Consider the following 14,857-nt stretch of genomic DNA (forward strand, 5'->3'; position numbering starts at 1 on the left):
GGATTCAATAGGAAAGCATAGGTAAAGGGCCTTGCACACTGCTTGAAATGTAGAAAAAGAAAATAATTTATTGATTAATGAACTAATAAACCTTTGCTCTTTTCTCTTCTCTTCCCATCCTCACCCAATTCTGAACTAGCAGACTGGAATTTACAAGCCTGGTGCTCAGCACACCTGTCCTCGTTTGGAGGCACTGGTGGGGAAGGACTAGACGCATAGCTGGGAAGCCCAGGGTTGGTAACACTCAGATCTCTATGCTGGGTTGAAGGCTGTAGAGCCAGAATCCCATGTGCTCATCTCCTGTTGGACATGCTCACTTCGAATCCAAGGAGCGAGGCAGCGACCCAGCTTACAGGGCAGCTTGGGACTCTGCTCTGACACCACTTCCTTCCATGGTGTGGCGGCCATGCTGGGCAGCAGCAACGGGGGCAACAGAAGTGACACAGGGTCATATGGGTTATGAGAGGCCACTTAACAAGTCTACTACTGCATCTACTCTCAAGGAATATTTTCCCTTGAAATAAAAAAAAAGATCTCTTCATTCTCTCAGAAAAAGCCTCTAGGCTGTGAAAGCTCCATGTTGTGTACCATAGACACTTTACCAGTAGGTTCCTGAATTAGACCAATATGAATCTTTTCTTGGTTGTCTCTCCACCAGAGATACATAAGACTGTCTCTGTAACAGAGAAATCTAGGACAAGAGGATGTCTGAAGAATACCATATCACAGGTGTCTCTGCTAATATCAGAATATTAAATTCCAGCAGGGTCACCTTTTCTGAGCTGCCTCTGTCCCCTCATCTGACGGATGAAGATGTTGTATGAGCTAATTTCTCGGGACGGATGAAGATGTTGTATGAGCTAATTTCTCGGGTACATTGCAGCTCCAAAACTCCGCAATGCTATGTCTCTATTTTGCAAACCACTATCTTCAAGTGTCAGCGGGAATGATGTCTTTGTGTATCCTTGAGCTGGGTTACTGGAGGACAGATTTTGTTACAGGGTTTGTTATATGCTTGACGACGTGTCTCAGACAGAAATGCAGTTTAGCAGCAGGTGGGGAACGCAGGGGCAGGGGAGTGTGCATCATTGCCAAAGGAACAAATGGACATTCCAAGTCACAGGATATTACTAGGAAGGGTCACTACACTTTGCTTCCCTTAATATTAGAAGATGAAGCTGCCTGTGTCATCCTCTTTGGAAAACACAGCAGCTAAGCACGGCACCTATCTGGTAGCAGAGGCTCAGTAAATGTTTGCTGAATTGAACCAGACAAGCCTTTTAACCTCCCTGAACTTTAGTTTCCTCCTCCCAAAATGGACACAATATAAATCCACCTCCAGTCAATTGTGGTCAGTTTATACATCTCACAGAGTAATATCCATGCTCAGCCCACGACATCTTTTACTGTCTGTAAGATGCCCCTCAAAGTCAAGTCCAGGCTCTGCCTGAGAGTTCTCAAGCTCTAAAATCAATCCTTTGTGTGGATTTGAAACCAACCAGGTGAGGGGAGCATGTTTTTATGCAGCTGGGAGGAAGGAAGCCCAACTCAGACACAGGTAATTATAGCAGTTCCTTCAAATTTTACCTTTCAGCTAATCCCCCTTTAGTGAGGCTTGAAATGATTATAGGATCAAACGGCTCTTCAGTTCCTGAAATTGTGATGCCAAGGGGCCCCCCGTAGCGCTTAAGCTCCACGGTGTAAATAATTGCTCCGGAACTTTCTTGCTCATCTGCAACAAATGCCAAGGAGTCATAATTGGTTTCTTCGGAAAAAGCAAAATAATAAGACACATATATTCATATGTAAAGTAGAAACTTCAAAACATCATCATCAAATGCATCATGTCTGAGAAAATCATTATTTGGGGAAGTAGCATTTCCTTAATAGGAGCTTATATTCTGATTCAGGGATGAGTCATCGTCAGTGCCAGGAAAGGGGAACACTGCGTAATGACCTATGTTTGAAATCTGTGACTGATCCACCCAACTGTGTCCACGCCTAGCATAGTGCTTGCCTAGCATTTTGTGAGTCTGTGATAAATACCTGCGGAATAAACATATGGCTGAGGAGGTAATATGGGAGGAGAGAGTCACACAGTAGCAAAGATGCTATTTCTGTTTTCAGGCTTTACTCACAAGCTAATTTGCAACATAGAAAGGTTGATTTTGCTAATGGTTGGAGCAAATGATGACATACACATGGTTAAGTGGGACTTAGCTTGCAGCAACAGTGGGAAATCTAGAATCCCTTACATTTCATTCTACTGACTGTCTTAAAATTTGATTCCTATTGATGAATTCACGGATATTAAAAGGGAGTTTTGAATGATTCTCTGTTCTCTTTTAATAGAGTAAAAGTCACTGTAAGCTGTGTTTCAATAGTGATACCAGGCTACCACACTGTCATGAACTCATTTGGCCTATTTAACATCAGCATAAAGACATGTGTGAATGTGGTCTGCCTAAAGCATTGGCCAAAAAGATGGCACGGGCCATCTTCAACATGGCAGGTGCTGTGACTGGGTCTGGGTTACAAATAGGAAGTCTCAGAATTCAAAGGGTTATATTTGCTTCTGACATGCTTAAAGTTCTTGGGCATTTCTTATTTTATACCTTGGGCCTGGGAGCTGTGAATGGTTAAGGAGCTGTTTCATTTCTGTACCTAAGGATACAATGAAATGGTCCAGTAGCTACTTTAACAAAATAGTCAGCTTTTACAGTTAGACTGTATCATAGCGAAGCATTAACATGGCCACGTTTTTGCAATGAACAGCTGTTCATTTACGATATGAAACCCTAAAATAAGGAGGAAAAGAAAAGCTTGAGTTCACAATTCAATTATCTGTGTGTGCAGTGAAGGATTAGGGTGAACATAAAATGAAAGGTCTATAGAGTAATGTGGGAAACAACGTGTCCTCTCTTGCCTGCGTTTGCGTCACTTCTGGCCGTAGATTGGGAGTTTTGGAAAGTAGCCATCACCTCCACTCCCTGAGTGCTCTACTTCTAATAAGCTCCATCCGCTGAGAATTAACGACCATCCACCACACACTGCAATGCTTGAATCAACATTTTAGTGTACAAAAACTTCAATATTAGACTCAAATTTATATTGGAAGCTGAGAATCTTCCCCATCAAGCCCAAAATAGCTCTGTTTGATGGTTCACAAACTTCTTCCAGGCTGCTGCTTAAGTTGTAGCCACTGGGCTGGTGATGATCTGCTAAGGGCTCCTGGGAGAAGCCTCAGCATCAAGGGTAACTGAATAATAAAAAGTCTAAATTTTCCTATAGTATGCTATTTTGCCACCCTTCAGAGTTGGCTTTAACCTAAATGAATAGGGTGTTATTGGATATATTATATGAACTTCGCAGCCTGTGCCACCAACTATATTCTGGATAAAAATCTGGATAAGTCATTCAATTAGTTACTCCTGGGCGCTCTCCTGGCCATTCAGTGGGGTGTGTGTGCCACAGGAAAGACCTTGACCTTGCATGTTCTCCATACGGGGCAGGCTGAGCACAAGCTTGTCAATGGGCACCAAGGATTTTGGATTTGGGCATCAGCTCTTTATGGGATTTGAAGGAAATGACAGTTTTCCAGCACCTGGAGACCCAGGAACCGTGGGAAGTTTCAGTTGAAACTTTATTCCAGATGAAAACAAACATTGGTCTGCGGGAAGGTGAGTTTGGGTGCAGCCCCACTTGCTGGGCAAACGGGCTGACCTGGTTCTAGTTAGCTCATTCCTTAGGCAACCCAGAGTGAGCACTCTGTGTTATTTTTAGATGATTCATCCTTGCGTCACAAAGGTGACAAAACAGCCAGAGAGGAAGTAAGTAGGTTTAGGATAGTCAGTTTCTGGTCACCTTACTTGGGGACATTTTTTATTTGGCATGTGAGGCCTCACTATAACTGCTAGGCAATTGTTAGGGACTTGATGAGTTTAGATAGTAACGAAGATGCAAATAAAGAAAATGACAGCATCTTAACTAGGAAGGACACATTCCCATGACCACACTGGGGTAGAAACAGAACAGGGTGATGCTGTATTTGGATTACGACAAAAATGAATGCTTATTTCTGATTTCTTCAACAAACAAATTGCTAGAAATAAAAAAAAGAGACCGGGCGCAGTGGCTCATGCCTGTAATCCTAGCACTCTGGGAGGCTGAGGCAGGAGGATTGCTTGAGCTCAGTTCGAGACCAACCTGGACAACATAGTGAGACCCTGTCTCTATAAAAACCAACCAAACAAAAATTAGCCAGGTATGGTGGTGTGCGCCTGTAGACCCAGCTACTTGGGAGGCTGAGGCAAGAGGATCCTTTTAGCCCTGGAGTTAGAGGCTGCAGTGAGCAATGATCATGCCACTGCACTCCAGCCTGGACAACAGAGTGAAAGCCTGTCTCAAAAAAAAAAAAAAAAAAAAAAAAAAAAATGCTATCCATCTATCTGTACATACATATAAAAATCAGGGAAATGTGAACCTTGAGTGACTATTTAATGATATTAAGAATTATTGCTAGTATTTTAAGGTGATGATGTTATTTAGTTATATGTTTTTAAAAGAGTAACTTTTAGATACATTAGTAATATTAAATATTTACAAGATGAAATGATATGATGCCTGGAATTTCTTCAAAACCATCCGGTGTTGACTGAGGTGGAGAAACTAGGCTGGCAGTATAGATGAAGCAAGATAGATCGTAAGTCAGTGACTGTTGACTCTGGCTGATGCACGATGATTCATTATGCTATTTTTCTCTACTTTTGTATACATTTGAAATTTCATAATAAGTTTTTAAAAAAGAAAATAATATTCTCCTAGAAAACCCTATGTGGCTGCCTTGAGGAAACAGATATTTAATTAGCCTGGCTTCCTTCCTTTCCTAGACGATGGTGGCGGTGGCTGCCTGCATGTGGTCTCATCCAGACCATATGGCCCGTCTGCCCACACGGCAAGGTGCCCGGAGACTCCCACGTCCGCTGCTCTCCAGGATGCCCCCATCTGGGCTCTGCCCAGATCTTCAGGGCAACGGCTTCCTCCTAAATGGTCTTCCTGCTGGGAACCCAGCCTTGCCCGTCCTCCCCACATCTACTTCCACCAGTGCTGCCAACACATAATTCCTTCTTTTTTCTTCCCAGAATACTTTAAAAACACAATTCTGAATATGTCACTCCCTTACTTGATGCTTTTCATCAGTTCCCCAATTCCTTAAGAATCAAATAGAACCCTCTTGCAAGACGTGAGCTGGAGCCTCTGTCTCTCCAGAGGGTCACACCCTCCTCCCCATCCCAACCCAATCTCCTAAATTCTCTTTTCATGGAACCATTGCAGGTCCTTAAAAAGCACTTTTCTAGCATCTTTAACCCTTGCATCTGTTACTCCCTGTTCACAAACAACTTTCTTCCATTTGTTCCCCTAGAGAATTTCTACTTTTACTTCAGAGCTTGACTCAGTTGTCTTGGCTCAGGCTAGAGGCCTTTCCCATGAGACCCACAGCTCCTGGGTATTCTTCTAGTGTTTCTAAACCTTCTATTTTCATTTTTGCTACCTGCCAAGGAGAAAAGGCAAGTTAACTTAAAATTCTCCCTAATGAGAGAAATTAAATAGTAAGGAATAAGATCCAATCAGGAAGGGTTGAGATTTGGAGGGCCAAAACCTGTTGTGATGTAATATCTATTTGCTCCCCAAGAAGCAATTCTTGCCCCCCTTGAGAACGCGTGTTCTAGCATATACTCTTCACTCTGTATTTTAACACATTAACTGCCATGAGAGTTGTATTTAACTCACTCTAGTTTTGCCCCTGGGGCTGCGTGAAGCATATATAAAATCTTACTTGTTGATGTTCTTATTGTTAAAATTGATAATTTAATTCTAAAAACGTGGATTAAATGAATAGAAGTCAATAAATTTTGTTTTTCTATTTATGTTTACCTTTAAATTACAGTCAAAGTTTTTATTCTATTTTTATAATAAAACATTGTGGCCCCAAGGAAAAGTTTCTGTTTTTTGTGTGTGGCTGTCAATGCGTTAAGGATTTCTTTCTTTCTTTCTTTCTTTCTTTCTTTCTTTCTTTCTTTCTTTTTTTTTTTTTTTGAGACAGAGTGTCATCCTGTTGCCTGGGCCAGAGTGCCATGGCATCAGCCTAGCTCACAGCAACCTCAAACTCCCGGGCTTAAGCAATCCTTCTGCCTCAGCCTGCCAAGTAGCTGGGACTACAGCCATGCCCAGCTAATTTTTTCTATATATATTTTTAGTTGTCCAGGTAATTTCTTTCTATTTTTAGTAGAGATGGGGTCTCACTCTTGCTCAGGCTGATCTTGAACTCCTGAGCTCAAATGATAGACCCGTCTCGGCCTCCCAGAGTGCTAGGATTACAGGCGTGAGCCACCATGCCTGGCCAGGATTTCTTTTCTTATCTCCTGCATTAGAATGGGATCACCTTGAAAACAGAGATTTTTATCTTCATATCCCCATAGCCTAGAACTATGTCGGGCACCAGGCAGAACTCAGTAAATGCTTCAACAAATGCCCTAAAGGATGAATGAATGTTAGCATGTAGTTCTTGGCTCTCAAGAAGAGATCTCCAAGAGAGCTTTGTGGGTCACCCTGCCTGCTATGCCAAGGTCTAGTTTCCTTCTCCAAGACGGGTGCTGCAAACCCAACCTGGCTCATTCAAAGTGGGAGAATTTGACCTGGGCTGCCACTGACGGGAACGGCAAACCTAGATCTTTCCCCACCCACCGTTCCAAGAATGTTGAGTCAGCTTCAGGCTGAACTTCCAATTCCATCTGCCTTCTCAGGCTTTAACCCAGCTGGCACCCACCAGGCCCTGCAGCTTAGGAGGAGGGTAATAATGGCCATTTAGAAGGGGATGCTCAGACCATTTTGGAGGTGGGAGCTCACCAGGATACGCTTTGCTTGAGGCAAGGCTTGGAAAGGAGCAACCAGAGTTTTTAACGAGAAGGGAAACTTTCTAAGAAGGAAAAATGCAGAATCACCAGTAAGTTTCAAAGTAAGCCCAAACAGATGTTAATGATATTATAAGCAGCTTTTATATCACAGCAGAAGGTTTACAACTATTAGTGAAAGACAGGAAAGAGGGCCAGCCTACTTGTTTGTTCTGCTCAGCTCTAGTTAAGAAAATTAATGGGACGATGGAACAGATGCAAAATTGCTGCATTACTTATCTGCAATGTTATTTTCAGGCTTCTTGAGTACTGCCTGTTTAACAAAATGAACGCTGTCTGGCTGGAATCCATAATGGCAGCTGCTTCTGCGGCCAAACAGGAGGCTAGGTTTTGGGAGAGAGCCTTTGGAAGGCATACATGTGCAGGTCAATCAAAGTTCACCTCAACTAAAAGTGATGGAATTAATTTTGGAGTATGGCTAAATTTCTTGGACAGGCCTGGCAAAATAAACCATTTAGAACAACACTCTACAGCTTCCTTATTGTTGGTGTGGTCATTTTACCTGTAGTCATGTCAAAATTATATACTCAGAGAGTTCTAAGTAGGTGTGGAGTGTTTAAGGGTAGAATTCAAATTTCTCTATGTAAGTGATAATTTATAAGTCTCAAAACTAGTTCCTTTTTTAGGTGACAGTGTTTCTCAAAGTATATAGTTCTAGGACCAGCAGTTTTGGCATCGTCTGGGAACTTGCTAGAAATGCAAATTCTCAATTTTGCAAGAATTCCCCCCAGACCCAACTCTGGGGGAGGGGCCCAGTCATCTGTGCTTTAGGAAGCCCTCTGGGTGATTCCGATGCATGTTCAAGTTTGAGAACCATCACCCTGAGAGATCAAGCATGAGAAAAGGGAAGAAGACTCTTTTTCCTATCATAGGTCCTTCTTGCAGCCAGCCTCTTGCCAACATACCCTCTTCTACTTCTTCTAGCATAACCAGGGTCATTCTTGGGTGCTTATAATGGGGCATCTCTGCTACTCCAATCTAGGATTTAGGGGAAAAAGCTACTACAAATTACTTAGCTTGGCTTAACACTGGTGAACTGGGGGGAAAAAAATATGAAAGCCCAAATCTTTGAAGGACAGATTTAATAGGTAATAAGCTATATAAAGGTAATTTGCTTCTGATGGGACAAGCTGCAGCCTGGAAATGTTTTTCTACACAGATTAGAGCCTGTGAAGGTAAAGTACTGAATTTATGGTTTCTAAAAACATCCTATGTATTAGAGTGAGATGTTCTAAATCAAGAGAGAAATCATCAACAGCTCTGTATTTGATTGACACAAAGGTGGTAATACAAGCCAGGTATGGTGGCTCACGCCTGTAATCCTAGCACTCTGGGAGGCTAGGACGATCGCTTGAGCTCAGGAGTTCAAGACCAGCCTGAATGAGGGCAAGACCCCATCTCTACAAAAAATAGAAAAAGTAGCTGGGCATGGTAGTGTGCACCTGTAGTCCCAGCTACTTGGGAGGCTGAGGCAGGAGGATTGCTTGAGTCCAGGAATTTGAGGTTGCTGTGAGCTATGATGATGCCACTGCACTCTAGCCTCTAGCCAGGGAGACAGAGTGAGACTTTGTCTCAAACAAACACGCATTTCTAATAATAGGGTTTTCTCTCCCTTGTTTTGCTCTGAATTAGGAAAAAATTCAATTACTCAAATTATATTTACAATATCATGAGGGAAGAGGATACTAGGATCACAAAGATTCTTCCAAATCAGTGATCAGATGATAACTTTGAAATAGTGATCTTTTATAAAAACATATCTGAATGAGTATATATTTTGGTATACCAATTTGAGAAAATCCGGTTTGGGTAAATTTGTCTCTCACACCAATATTTATAATTTTATTTTGGGTATATGTGTGTTTTTCAATGGAATGATTTAGGATTTTAAAAATTGAACCTCTTAAAAGTTAAAAAATATTGAATAAACATGACAATTACCATAATATTATACGTAGGGATTATAGGGGAAAAATGAGCCAAGGAAATCAGCAACTGAAAATAAGATCTAGCTCTCCAAGTGCACAGTTGTTTCTGAAACTCCTGCCAATGTGTCTGCATAGCCTGGCTTTGAAATTGGACACATTGCCAACCATGCACACCATACATATTCATCTCTGGCTTGGCTTTTTCACTTTGCAAGGAAGGTAGCTGAGATCTGCTGAGCTGGGCACTGGGCAAATCATGCAAAACAGGTTTCTCCAGAGGGCTTTGCCTCTTCACTAGGACAGAGCCAGGGCTGATGCTGGAGGCTTTATCTCTCTTTTGAAACAAATCCCAAAAAGAAAGTGCAATTGAAGCAGGGTTGCAAGGAGAGAAATGCAAATGTTGGCATAGAAAATCAGTTGCTTAAGAAATCAACAAACTTATGCGTATTTTTAAACATTGGTTATAAAATATATTTGGGTATAATCATCATTACCAATTTCACTGATCAATGTAACTATTGATTTTTTTCCTTAATATTGAATAGGAATCATGAGTTCATGGCCTGACATGACCATGAACTCTAGATCTAGAGGATTTGATTAAGGGAGATTCCAGAACATTGACAATAATTCATTATTGGTTGGGATAAAATTACACATAGTAGAAGCTCTCTTAACCAATCTCCACTTAACCAATTTATTGGATTAATTGTGGCTCTCCATGCTCTATCATAAAATATATAGACCAGTGCACTGGAATGTTCCAGAGTCATAGGTTTCTTTCTCTAGTCCCTCTGTGCACTTCTGCTCCTGCTACTGCTTGAGTTGTAAACTTAAAAATTTACAGTCAATTATATTTATTCCCAAACCTGTTCATGCCAGTTGTACTTGTTACTGTAACTATGTAATTTAATTAATCTTACATAACTGAGGAAGTATGAGTATAGATGTTCTATGAAAACAAAATCAAATGCTTTGGAAAGATTCAATAAGGGGTCATTGGTGAAAATCTACTGTTAATCACATAAAGGAAAAACTCTAAAACATTGGAGAAAATAAAAATCTAGGTGGAATAAGCATTCAAATTGCTTTAAATTCTTTAAATTCTCACGCATTTAGAACAAAGCAAAACCAAAACAAAACTGGAAATCACAAACTGTATATTATGGGTATGGTTTAGGCAAACAAGCAAGTAGACTTACAAGGATCCTAACTGTATTCATAGGAAAGGCCTTGATTTTGCCCACAAGATTGGCAAAATTTTAAATTAAATGTTTATGATATGGGTATATATCACTTTCTACAATTCCCCACACTAGCTGACTCTTTCAAGTGATGGGCTTTTAAAAATTAGCTCTAGGTTCTAATGATAATCAGATAAAAGAGCGCCTCCTGCAGGGCTACTCAGAGTGTGCTCCTTGGACTGCAGCAGCAGCATCTGCAAGCTTGTTAGACACGCAGTCTCAGCCCTACCTGGGGTAGCGCCAGGATCTGTGTTCTAACAAGCTTCTCAGGTGATCCTGTGGCCTACCAAAGTTTGAGAAGCACCGTTTCACTGTATTCACACACGCCTGGATGCCTTCAAAATCGATACAACAACCCTTTTAGAAAGCAACAGTCATCTTAATGCAAGACTCAACAAGAATCATAAAAATTTCCTTTTTATTCTGACTCAGCCATCCCACTTTCAAGAATATTTTCTAAGGAAATAACTCAAAAGAGAAAAAAAGTTGAATAGATATATCTATGCATAAAGATATCTGTGATAGTTAACTATTTACAATAATAAAACCATTGGAAGCAATCTAAGCAGAGAAGCATGATAAAAAAATTAGTCAGTAAATAAAAATGATAGACATTAAGGGTTTGTAAAATGATAAAATGTTTATATATTAAGTTAAATAAAAATGCAACATTTGCTATGGTTATAATTATGTAATATAAATATCAGCAAGGACTACAAAATGACTCATTCCATCACATTAGGGTGGTATTGGGTGATGATTTAGTTTTCATTTTTAAAAATTATTTTAATGTAATTATAAGCATGTTTCTATAATGAAAATATCTTAATCACATCATTTAAAAGCACTATTATTTAAAATTCATACTACACTCTCAATGCACAATTTAAAGACCCTTTAACTACCTAACACACTGCTGCAATGTCACTAGCCAGCTGTTGCATGTAAAACATCAAGATCTAATATCTTTGGTGACAGATGGGCAGTTAGAAAAATCAGTCTTAATTAAAGATGCTATCAATACCTGAATTATCTTCATCTTTGCGAATTTTGAGCTTCACCAGGTCTTCACATTGCTGCAGGATCTGAACTGCATCCTCCATGGAACAGTTGTCCAGACGGATGTTATCTATTGCAAGTAGTTTATCCCCAAGTTCCAGGGTTCCAGTTCTGTTAGTAAACGTATAACAACACAAGACCAATGAGGAGCACTTAACTATGCCATTTAAAGAGGCATTGAGCATAATGTAGCATTATGGTAGTCTTCAGAGGAAAAGAGATTCTACAACTGTTTTTAAATTGTACTTTATTAACAACCCTCCCCCCGCTTTTCCAGTCTTATTTGGGATGGCTGCTGTGACACTAAATTGCAGAGTATTGGACACATTTTTCCTTCTGCTTCTTTCAATTAAACCAGGATATGCATATAAGCTTCACTCAGGGAACCTAAGCATCCTAGGAAGGGAGGCACTGGGCTAGGGTCTGCAGAGACCCGGCTGTCCTGATGCTTCCTCATATTGTTGCACCGCTTTTGATCCTTGGCGGTCCAGAGACTAGAAGAGGGCTGAGGAGTGAGGGAAAGCAAGGTGGGATGGAGTTAGTGGAGGCCTGAGACTTGGAGTCTCTGCCGTTACCACCTGCACTTGGAAATTCACTATGGCTGGAGTAGGGAGAAAAGGTATAGACGAATCCCCTGCTACTTATTTGGAAAGTGGCCATTGCGAATCTCATACTGGCTGTGGACCAGTGCAGGTCTGTTGAAATTTTTTAAGGTCCATAATGAAATTTAAAGAAAATGAGAATGTAGTATGTATATGCATTTGTATGTGCATATATATAAATACACACATATTTGTAAGAACCGTCCTTTACTCATTAGTTCTGTGACAGAGGGCTGTTTTCCAGCATCTATTCTCTCTTTCCTTCTTTTGAGTCACCCCCTAAAAATGTATGACCCAGACTCTCCTGGCACCCGCTCCCTACCCCCTGCCTATGGCTAGAAAATGATAATGACTAGAAAGCTTCTGGGATGGCCCCCCTCCAGCCCAGGCTTGCCCGTCTACCTCCCAACTGTTATACGAAAGGGAAACTTCTGTCTTGTTTGACCCGCTGTATTTAGATATCTCTTTGTCACAGCAGCTGAGCCCATACCTACATACCTAAAATCATACAATGCCCTTCCTACTTTCTGAGTATTAAAATATGTCTTTAATAAAATGATTGTGATAATAGATGAAATTTTTTTAAAGTACTTAATTGGAATATAAAAAGAAAGTTAACACTCTTATATCAGTACCCTCGATCATTTAAAAAGATTTTTACCTATGAAATAAAAAGTTCGAGACTCCCCAATTTTGATAGTATATGGGCCAAATGGGTGACATGAACATTGCTTAAGGCTCAAGGATCTTGCTTCCCCAGAGAGGACATTCTGGCACCTAGCAAATCTCTTCCACAAGCTTTTATCTCCAAGTGGAGTATCTCCCATAATTTGGGCTACTTTCAGTTTTTTAGCTGGAAAGTGAAGGATGGAAGATGATCAGTAAAGGAGGGCCTATGCTGGACTCCTGAAAGACTCTAAAAAATGTTTTCGGCTGATTGTTGTCTGCACTGGGTACAGAAATAAATTGATATGAGGGGAGTGATCTATATAGCCATGGGCACTAGGGATGTCAAATATGATCAGTTAATAGCGGCTACCTGGAAAATATTGAGAATACAGTGATCCATCAGCAAGGTCTTCCTTGGGTATGGAAGGGGTCAATTGCTTCAATTAAGAGATACCTTGGAATGAATGAGAAAGCCCATTTTCCTTACCTGTGTGCCACGCTCCCTTTCTTGATGTCTGAAATGACAAGGGGGTCCCCTGGTTTTCTACTGGATGGTGCTGTAACAATGAAGATAGAATAACCACATCTTTATATTTATGATTTACCCAGTACTATGTTTCCCCTGTTTTATAATAGCTGTTAATGCAAGCAGAGTTTGTATGCAAAGCAAAGATGATTAGTAAATGAATTAGAAAATATGTACATTATATCTACAAAAATATGTTTGTGTTATAATATTTATAAACTTAAAAACTAGGCTGGGCATGGTGGCTCACTCCTGTAATCCTTGCACTTTGGAAGGCTGAGGTGGGAGGATCCCTTGAGGCCAGGAGTTTAAAACCAGCCTGGGCAACAGTGAGAGTCTACCTTTACAAAAAATAAATAAATAAGCTGGGCCTGGGAGTACTGGTGTGTCTGTAGTCCCAGCTACTTGGGAGGCTGAGGCAGGAGGATCATTTGAGCCCAGGAGCTAGAGCCTGTAGTGAGCTATGATAATGCCATTGCACTCCAGCCTGAGAGACAGAGCGAGATCCTGCCTCAAACAAAACAAAACAAACAAGCAAACAAACAAACAAAAAACTAAAGGAAAGTCATTTTAAATTTGCAACTAGAGAGCAACTGGAGAACCGCCCATCAGGTTTAAATCTCTTTTATTTTATTTGTTTTTTTAGTGCATTTATAATTACTTTTATTAAAAGCAAATACAAAGATTTATATCTTTATTTTTTTATTTCAAAATATTATGGGGGTACAAATGCTGATTAAAATAGATTTAAAAGCTCCAAACTAGTGCAACCTTTAAATCTATTTTAATCAGTGGTTCTCAAGAGGGGGCCTGAAAGTTGAGTGCCCCAGCAGGAGAATATTAAAACCAATTGGTGACTCCCCCTAGTGGTCCTGATGTGTGGTCCTTTTTCCCATCCCTTCCTTCACTGCTTTCCAGTGAGGAGACGGAAATGTACCATATTACTCAAGTGTACTGGGTGGGAAAGTGGATGAGAACCACTGATTTAAAGTTCTCCCCTCACCCCCAGAAGGAAATCTTTTGCTAGATAGACTATAAATCTGTAAATTCTGCTCATAAATTCATACTTAGAAAGCTTTGACATGTGTGGGAATGTGACTCTTCTATTGATTGCAGTAAATATTTTGTTGCTACTTAAGTAAGTTTTCATATATACTGATATTCTAAACATGTACATGTAATTTTTAGTGAGTTTACAGATCAAACTATTATTCTGCACAGTGGTCAGTTTGGGCTTAATAAATTTTCTTAGGAATATTTCTATTTGATGAGAATGAAACCCAATTAAAAATGAGCCTACATATTAACCCTGGAAATGAATTATAGTCCATATTAATACAAAAATAATCTTGACTTAGAAAGTTTACTTTTCATTTAGGAGTTTGCCTCTTAAAATTAACCCTACCAACATTTGTGAAAACCAATTTATCTCTGAGGAGAGATGTTTTGCCAACCTGAAGCCTGGAGTGATTTCCTTTTAGAGATCATTAAAAAGCCCCTAATGTAAGATTTTACTATAAACAGTCTGATCACCCCATAATAATCATAGAGCCATATCATATCCCATAATCCCATCTGAATCCCAGGAAAATGTTTATACACATGAACAGATGGCTTAATATCTTAACACAACATTTAAAGAAAAAGCAAATATGTACACCAATACCTTACTCACTAAATTAGCCTGTAGTAAATGTTAATGGGACCTCATTCAATCATTATTCTTAGCTTCTAGCAAAGAATGCAAAACATTCTATTCACTCCAATTAATTCATAATTTAAACCTTCATTCAATGATTTGATATAATTCCTCTAGAGACATATGAACATCTAGCATTTTTCGTCATGTCATATTTCA

The 14,857-nt window shown here is 40.0% G+C and overlaps 1 protein-coding gene across 11 annotated transcripts in view; it reads right to left on the minus strand.

Annotated features, from left to right (window-relative positions):
* GRIP1 (glutamate receptor interacting protein 1) overlaps positions 1-14,857 on the minus strand; it is a 620,258-nt gene that overhangs the window by 36,955 nt on the left and 568,446 nt on the right. For all 11 annotated transcript variants that reach the window (XM_069491632.1, XM_069491629.1, XM_069491628.1 and 8 more), the window contains 3 exons: positions 12,961-13,030; positions 11,168-11,313; positions 1,588-1,732 (listed from right to left, as the gene is read on the minus strand). In XM_069491632.1, the coding sequence (XP_069347733.1) occupies positions 1,588-1,732; positions 11,168-11,313; positions 12,961-13,030 (361 nt within the window). The remainder of the gene's footprint in view (positions 1-1,587; positions 1,733-11,167; positions 11,314-12,960; positions 13,031-14,857) is intronic.

The sequence above is a fragment of the Eulemur rufifrons genome, chromosome 16 (assembly GCF_041146395.1).
Source record: "Eulemur rufifrons isolate Redbay chromosome 16, OSU_ERuf_1, whole genome shotgun sequence".
Taxonomy (NCBI): Eukaryota; Metazoa; Chordata; class Mammalia; order Primates; family Lemuridae; genus Eulemur; species Eulemur rufifrons.